Here is an 8432-nt window from a genome sequence, read left to right on the forward strand (position 1 = left end):
GACCCCTCGACTATAACCCTACATCCCCACGACCCTAACCCCAATACATCCAACGACCCTCACACCCCATCCCACCTCTTCGACCTTTCGACCCTTATCCCCTCATCCCTACCCACCTACCCTCACCCCCCATCCCTACCCCTCAACCCTTTTTCTAATTCACACAATAAATACTTAAACTCATATCTCAGTTGGCGTGGTCTTTGTTAGTGAATAATCTGTGGAGGTTCTGGTTCCTCTTGGTCACAGAGCTGCTGGTCAATGAGAACCTCCTCCTCCTCATAGACATGTTGCTGTGGGAGGTCTGGAAGGACAAAGAGGAAAGACTGAAGAGAAACTCTTATACCACTTTCTGATAAGGCATCCTTTATAGATTATAATTAATTACTTGGTTAATAAATATGTAATGCTTTATTAATTTATTAAACATTAACACACATAATACATTTATCTTTATTAATGATTCATAATCATTTACAAGTAATGATTATGGCACTGAACATACAGACGTCCAACAACACTGAAGTTAGTTTCTCATTTGGAATTAAGTGGAAAGTGAAGGGAATATAAATAATGACATTTAACAGCTGATTCTCCATTTTTGCAACGTTCAACACTTATGAAATGTGTTACACATCATAGCAAAAACCTTACTGCTGTTTAAACCACTTTCAAATTTGTGAAACCTTTTTTTATATTTGAGGAAAAAGGAAAAAGGATGATTTCAATGATATTTCTTCATGTAGACCGAACACACCAGGTCTACATCAAAAACCACTAAGCTTAGATTAACAAGGAGACTCCAGAGACTAATTAAAAACAGTAAAGTGAAAGTCAAAGTATAGCAGTTTTTATGAACAAAGCGACATGTGAATCTCTGAAAGTCTAAATAATTTGAAGACTTTCAAAATGCATTTGTGTAAAAATCAAATCATTTATGATGTTGTAAAGGTCAATTCTGTTGAAAGTTTTTACATGCAGAGACACAATTAAACACACAATATCAAACAGGTGCAACATGAGAGCGCAGGAAATCAAGAGTATGGGAACGCAGGAAATTAAGAGACACTATGGGGAGCAGTCAGAGTGAGTTGATGTGCAAACTAGGTTTGTGGATTTAAACCAGGAAACACCTGTAACCAGCCAAGTGTTCTGGCATATGAAACTCTGACTGTAAGAATGAGGACCTTCTCATCAGTCAGTTCTTCTGTTGCAAGTAAAAGACTGAAGACTTAAATTTCATAAGTCTGCTGAAGCCTCATTTTGGCCCCAGTAAGACACGACAAGTGGTGGCATTTTATGCAGTTTAATGTGTCTTTTCACATGATGGCTATTGAATGAAGCACTCATTGGTATCAGTATCACTTTAAGGGTACTTAGATTGGTACTGGTATCGTCATATTTCAAAAGATACCCAGCCCTAATCATCTGTCAGATATGTTTCACTGTGGAGAACGATATTTTGCTCTCCTGTAGGCCAACTGTGAACTACGGACGTAATAATATTGAACTTGAATTTTGATTTATACCTGGTTTAATGTGTCTGGATCATAGACTGTATATAAAATGGACGTAACATCCGTGACGTCACCCATTGGTTTGTGGACTGCTGCTAGGAAGGCAATAGTATCGGATCTGAGCAGCGCCATCTTGAAAATTTCCGGTGCATGCTGGGTAAAAAAAAAACGGATTCTACTTATATGGGCATCAGGAGGAGCATGAGGCGCCCTCCTGAACCTGTGAACCAATCAACCTGTCAATCACCACATAGCCACGCCCTAATGCATACCCTGCTTTATCATCAAATATAAAATCAGGGAGGCCAAAATGTCCCAAATGAACATCATACTGCATTGAAGAAGGCTTTAAACTAGCGAGTGAGACCATAAACACATTTTGAAAACGTTTACTGAGGTTAGAAATCAAGTGAGAAGTTGGTGAATTCTCCATTGACTTGTATAGAGACGGAAGTCCTATTGACACCAAAACGGTCGCCCCCTGGTGGCCTTTTGATAGAATGCAGTTTTAAGTTACTTCCGCATTGACATCATTTCAGAGGACCGGAACTCCCCGCTTGGTCTGGATGGAGAGATATGTAATCACCTTTTTTCTGGTTTCATAAGCAAATTAAATGTTCCTCTATTCTAAAGATGGCTTAAACAGCGTGTCAGTAGGCCTATTTATTATACTCTTAAATTTCCTTTAACTCCCAAACAGAAACTGACTTCAGTGTTGTACAAATCAATCAGTCAATATTTATTTGTATAGCGCCAAATCACAACAAAGTTATCTCAAGGCACTTTACACATAGAGCAGGTTCTAAACTGTACTCTTCAGGTTTTATTTTTAAAAAGACCCAACATTCCCACATGAGCAGCACTTAGCGACAATGGCAAGAAAAAACTCCCTTTTAACAGGAAGAAACCTCAGAACCAGAACCAAGCTCAAAGTGGGAGAACATCTGCCTCGACCAGTTGGGGCAGAGAGGAGAGAGAGGAAGGAGAGGAGAGACAGAAGCACATAGAGAGAAACCCGAGCATTAACTAAACCTACATATTTTACCCAGTGGTATATAAAGCTGTTCTAGTTTATTTTATAATAATTAGAGTTTTACAGACCTGTTCTGTGTAGCTTTATTTCAGGTTTCCAAACGATATCCAGCAGTCTGCGCTGACGGTTGATCTCTATTTGTACAAGTACAAATATAAATATATCATAAAATATATATAACATGTCTTCAGAAATATATATAACTAAGTTAATAAACAAACAAACAAAGGATGAAAATAAAATAGGCAAGAAAAAAAACATTGTATATGCATTACAATAAACTAAGTTTTATAAAAGTTATAGTTTCAAGGGAGTTCAACCTATATATTTGTATAATGTTCTATAAATGTATTACTTTTCTTATTGTTGACAATTGATTTGATTTTTACAGAAAAATTGAGAAATGAGGGTTAAGAATCTAAGACTTTCTGTTTATGGATAAAGAATTTCCCCTTCAAAATAAAAAGTTAACCACATAATACAGCGACTTATTTTTTTCTGTTGTCATAGTAACACATTCATTCTTTAAAAGTAAAACAATGTCTATGGTTTTACCTAAGAGAAAATTAAATTCCAGACGTGACGTCGGTGGGAGGGGTTCGTCTCCATGGAGATAGGATCAAACACGGAAGTTCTCCACCTAGTTTCCTGCAGGTAAACAACACAACAAACACGACAAAAACAACTGTTTATTTCATATAACCGCATAAAAACACATTAATTACCGCAAGCAGAGACTTTTCATGCTGACCGAGAGATCTTTGATGCGTCCATTATCGGACAGAGGCTTTGTATCAGATCCGTCAGTTTTAATCACTGCGAGCAAACAGCTGATTGACGGAGTGAAAACAGCTGATAAACCGCCTTTTCACAGTTTGTTCACTTGGTCTTCCTCTTCCTCTAGACAACTTTCCGTTTAATGAAAGATTGAGAGACTGACATATATTTTTATTCTGTACTTGAAATACCATCGTTCCATTATCGGACAAGCGTCATCTTTAGGATCAGCTGTCACTTTTTAATTCAAATGATCCGAAGTCACGTCATCAGTTAGAATAAATAGCTACAACAAAAGTGTACAAAGCACACTTTTCATGCTTACAGTCTGCAATTGCTGTAGACTACAAACAAACATTTTGTTCATATTTTCAATCAAAGAAACAGTCTTGAATTATTTAACCCTCCTGTTGTCCTCGAGTCAAGGAAGGAAGGAAGGAAAGGAGGGAGGAAGGAAGGAGGGAAGGATGGAGGGAAGGAAGGGAGGGAGGAAAGGAAAGAAGGAAGGAAAGGAGGGAGGGAGGAAGGAAGGAAGAAGGAAGGAAAGGAGGGAGTAAGGAAGGATGGAAGGAAGGAAAGGAAGGAAAGGAAGGATGGAGGAAAGAAGGAAGGAAGGTAGGAAGGAGGGAAGGATGGAGGGAAGGAAGGAAGGGAGGAAAGGAAAGGAAAGAAGGAAGGAAGGAAAGGAGGGAGGGAGGGAGGAAGGAAGGACCGAAGGAAGGAAAGGAGGGAGTAAGGAAGGAAAGAAGGACAGAGGAAAGAAGGAAGGGAGGAAGGTAGGGGGGAGGAAAGGAAAGAAAGAGGGATGGAGGAAGGAAGGACAGAAAGAACAGTCAAAACAGACGGGGTCAATTTGACCCGGGAGGACGACACAAAGGTTAAATGAGCGTCCAAATGAGTCAAATGTTCATCTTCAGTGTTGGGGACACTGGGAGCACTGGGAACTGTCCTTTAATATCAGCTTTTTGTGTTAAGATGTTTTCAGTGTTTCAAAAGTGTTTAGACTTTGAACCTGTCGTCAGTCCACAGGTGAGCTGACAGTATGCCCAGGTTTCAGCAGGTGGAGTCTGGCGGTTGCAGCAGTGATGGCGGTGATGGCGGCCTGGTTGCTAAGCGATACAGAGTCCTGCAAAGTCTTGGCCGGGGCAGTTTTGGTTCAGTTTATCTGGTTCAGGACACCAAAACTACAGACGAAGAAGAGCTGTGAGTAGATTTATGTCAGCAGACATTATATACTGGTGATGTTTCATCCATTCATTTTCACTCCGGCATGAAGATGAAATCATTCACAAGTTTTTCATCATCCTTCATTTGGTCTGGATAGTCTTCGGTTGTATGTGAGTGATGGATATGAACTGTGTCTACTGCATTTAATTATTCTCCTAATTTATAAACTTTGTGCACTTTCACACATAATAAAATAATCATCTTTATCTCTCATTTTAATGAAAATGGGTCAGAGGAAGGCAGGAAGGAAAGGAGTAAGAAGGGAGGGAGGAAGGAAGGAAGGAAGCAAGGAAGGAAGGAAGGAAAGGAAGGAAGGAAGGAAGGAAAGAAGTAAGGAGGGAGGGAAGGAGGAAAGGAGGAAAGGAGGAAGGAAGGAAGGAAGGACGGAAAGGAGTAACGAGGGAGGGAGGGAGGAAGGAATGAATGAAGGAAGGAAGGAAGGAAGGAAGGAAGGAAAGGAGCAAGGAAAGAATGAGGGAAGGAAAGGAGTAAGGAGGGAGGGAGGAAGGAAGGAAGGAAGGAAGGAAGGAAGGAAGGAAGGAAGGAAGGATGGAAGGAAGTGAGGAAGGAAAGATGGAAGGAGGGGTAAGAACGAAGGAAAAATTAAAGAAAGGGATGAAGGAAAGAAGGAAGGAACAGTAAAAAGTCTGTATCACCACTAGATGGCAGCATTGGTTTAAACAAAGTGAACTCAGGCTCTCCCTTCTTCACTTCTCTCTTTTTTCCTCTTTGAATCGTTGAATCTGGACAGTTTTCACCAAACACTTTGTCTGGGTTAACCCTCCTGTTGTCCTCGAGTCAAGGAAGAAGGGAGGAAGGGAGGGAGGGAGGAAGGAAGGAAGGGAGGAAGAAGGAAGAAAGGAGAGAGGAAGGAAGGAAGGAAGGAAGAAAGAAGGAAAGGAGGGAGGGAGGAAGATGGAAGAAAGGAGGGAGGAAGGAAGGAAGGGAGGAAGAAGTAAGAAAGGAAGGGAGGAAGAAAGAAGGAAAGGAGGGAGGGAGCAAGGGAGGAAGAAGTAAGAAAGGAAGGACGAAGAAAGGGAGGAAGAAGGAATGAAAGGAGGGAGGGAGGAAGGAAGGAAGGAAGGAAGGAAGGGAGGAAGAAAGAAGGAAATGAGGGAGGAAGGAATGGTGGAAGAAGGAAGGGAAGAAAGGAGAGAGGAAGGAAAGGAGGGAGGAAGGAAAGAAGAAAGGAAGGAAAGAAGGAAGGGAGGACGGAGGAAAGAAGGAAAGAAGGGAGGAAGAAGGAAAGGAGGGAGGGGCGAAGGAAGGAAGGCAAGAAGGAAGAGAGGACGGAGGAAAGAAGGAAGGAAGGAAGGGAGGAGGGAGGAGGGAGGAAGAAGGAAGGAAAGGAGGGAGGGAGGAAGGAAGGAAGGAAGGAAGGAAAGGAAAGGAGTAAGGAGGGAGGGAGGAAAGGAAGTTGAGGCACCATTGTTGCACTTCTCTCTAAAGTCTCACCACCACAGTGAGGACCTGCTTCAGTATCACAGTGATCAGGGACAGTTGTCTGATTGACTGTTGATGAACAAATAGGACGAGCCGGTCCTTCACTAATCAGAAGATCAGCGGTTCGATTCCTGGCTCGTCTAGTCCCCATGTTGATATGTCCGATGCATGTGTGAGTGTGTGAGTGTGTGAGTGTGTGAGTGTGTGAGTGTGTGAATGTGTGAATGTGTGAATGTGGATATATAAGAACAGTCCATTTACCAGATATCAGCTGAACCTGGAGCTTAAGAGAGTCAGTAGATGGCAGCAGAGACACACACACACACACACACACACACACACACACACACACACACACACACACACACACACACACAAACACACACACACACACACACACACACACACACACACACACACACACACACACCAACACGTCTCTGTCTGATTAGTTTCTGCACAAATCTTCAGGTTCATCTTCCTTCCTTCCTCCCTTCCTTCCATCTGTCCTTCCTTCCATCTTTCCTTCCTTCCTTCCATCTTTCCTTCCTTCCTTCCTCCCATCTTTCCTTCCTTCCTTCCATCTTTCCTTCCTTCCTTCTTTCCTTCTTTCCTTCCTTCCATCTTTCCTTCCTTCCGTCCTTCCATCTTTCCTTCCTTCCTTCCTTCCTTCCTTCCTTCCTTCCTTCCTTCCTTCCTTCCTTCCTTCCTTCCTTCCATCTTTCCTTCCTTCCTTCCTTCCATTTGTCCTTCCTTCCATCTTTCCTTCCTTCCTTCCTTCCATCTTTCCTTCCTTCCTTCCTTCCATTTGTCCTTCCTTCCATCTTTCCTTCCTTCCTTCCTTCGTTCCTTCCTTCCTTCCTTCCTTCCTTCCTTCCTTCCTTCCTTCCTTCCTTCCATCCTTCCTTCCTTCCATCTTTCCTTCCTTCCTTCCATCTTTCCTTCCTTCCTTCCTTCCTTCCTCCCTTCCTTCCATCTTTCCTTCCTTCCGTCCTTCCATCTTTCCTTCCTTCCTTCCTTCCTTCCTTCCTTCCTTCCTTCCTTCCTTCCATCTTTCCTTCCTTCCTTACTTCCATTTGTCCTTCCTTCCATCTTTCCTTCCTTCCTTCCTTCCTTCCTTCCTTCCTTCCTTCCTTCCTTCCTTCCTTCCTTCCTTCCTTCCATCTTTCCTTCCTTCCTTCCATCTTTCCTTCCTTCCTTCCTTCCTTCCTTCCTTCCCCCCTTCCTTCCATCTTTCCTTCCTTCCATCTTTCCTTCCATGATTAGAAGTGAATAAATTTTGTTGTGATTCATTTTAAACTAGAGGCATCTCTCTCTTTCTCTCGTCCTGTCTCTCAGTTTCTACCTGTCATGCTCTGTCGCGTCCTCTCCCTCCCACACACACCCACACACACACACACACACACACACACACCCACACACACCCCCACACACACACACACACACACACACACACACACACACACACACACACACACACACACACACACACACGGCTGTCTGCCTCTGGATGGGAGTGGACAGCATGGATTTACTGAAGCTACAGTTTGGGGATGACAGCGGGGCTCTGGTCCCTGTCGTGTTGTTATCAGACGTGTTGTGAGGTGAGGAGTCAGAGGACGCTGGTCCTGCTGTAAACCTGCACAAACACGCTGTCACCACTTTACTCTCAAACTGTTGGACTCGTACTTCACTGATGCAGAGCTGTGAAGTGTTTCCCTTTGTTCAATTTCTTTCTTCTTTCTTTAACCCTCCGGTTGTCCTCCCGTCTGTTTTGACTGTTCCTTCTTTCCTTCCTTCCTTTCCTTCCTTCCTTTCCTTCCTTCCTTTCCTTCCTTCCTTTCCTTCCTCCCTTCCTTCTTTCCTACCTCCCTCCTTCTTTCTCTCTTTCCTCCCTTCCTTATGTCCTTCCTCCCTCCCTCCTTCTTTCCTTCCTCCATCCCTTCTTTCCTCTGTCCTTCTTTCCTTCCTTCCTTCCTTCCTTCCTTCCTTCCTTCCTTCCTTCCTTCCTCCCTCCCTCTTTTTCCTTTCTCCCTCCTTCCCTACTTCCTTCGTTCCTTCCTTTCCTACCATACTTCCTTTCCTTTCTTCTTCCCCTCCTTCCTCCCTCCTCTCCTTCCTTCTTCGTTCTTTCCTTCTTCCTTTCATCCCTCCTTTCCTTCCTTCTTCCTTCCTTCCTTCCTCCTCCTGTCCTTTCCGTTTTCCCTCCTTCCTTTCCTTCCTTCTTCCTTCCTTCCTCCTTTCCTCCCTCCTTCCTTCTTTACTCCCTCCGTTCTTCCTCCCTCCTTTCCTTCCTTCTTCCCTCCTTCCTCCTCCCTCCTTTCCTTCCTTCCTCCCCTCCTTTCCTTCCTCCTTCCTCCTTTCCTCCTCCCTCCCTCCTTCCTCCCTCCATCCCTTCCTTCCTTGACTCGAGGACAACAGGAGGGTTAAGGGCT

At 43.4% G+C, this 8432-nt stretch overlaps 1 protein-coding gene across 1 annotated transcript in view; it reads left to right on the forward strand.

Moving 5' to 3' along the window:
- Positions 1–4369: 4369 nt before the first annotated feature.
- nek11 (NIMA-related kinase 11) overlaps positions 4370–8432 on the forward strand; it is a gene marked incomplete at its 3' end in the record, with an annotated part of 47395 nt that continues 43332 nt past the window's right edge. The window contains 1 exon segment of the mRNA XM_062423218.1: positions 4370–4530. Coding sequence (XP_062279202.1) covers positions 4370–4530 — 161 coding nt within the window.

This window comes from Scomber scombrus, chromosome 7, assembly GCF_963691925.1.
Source record: "Scomber scombrus chromosome 7, fScoSco1.1, whole genome shotgun sequence".
In the NCBI taxonomy this organism is placed as follows: Eukaryota; Metazoa; Chordata; class Actinopteri; order Scombriformes; family Scombridae; genus Scomber; species Scomber scombrus.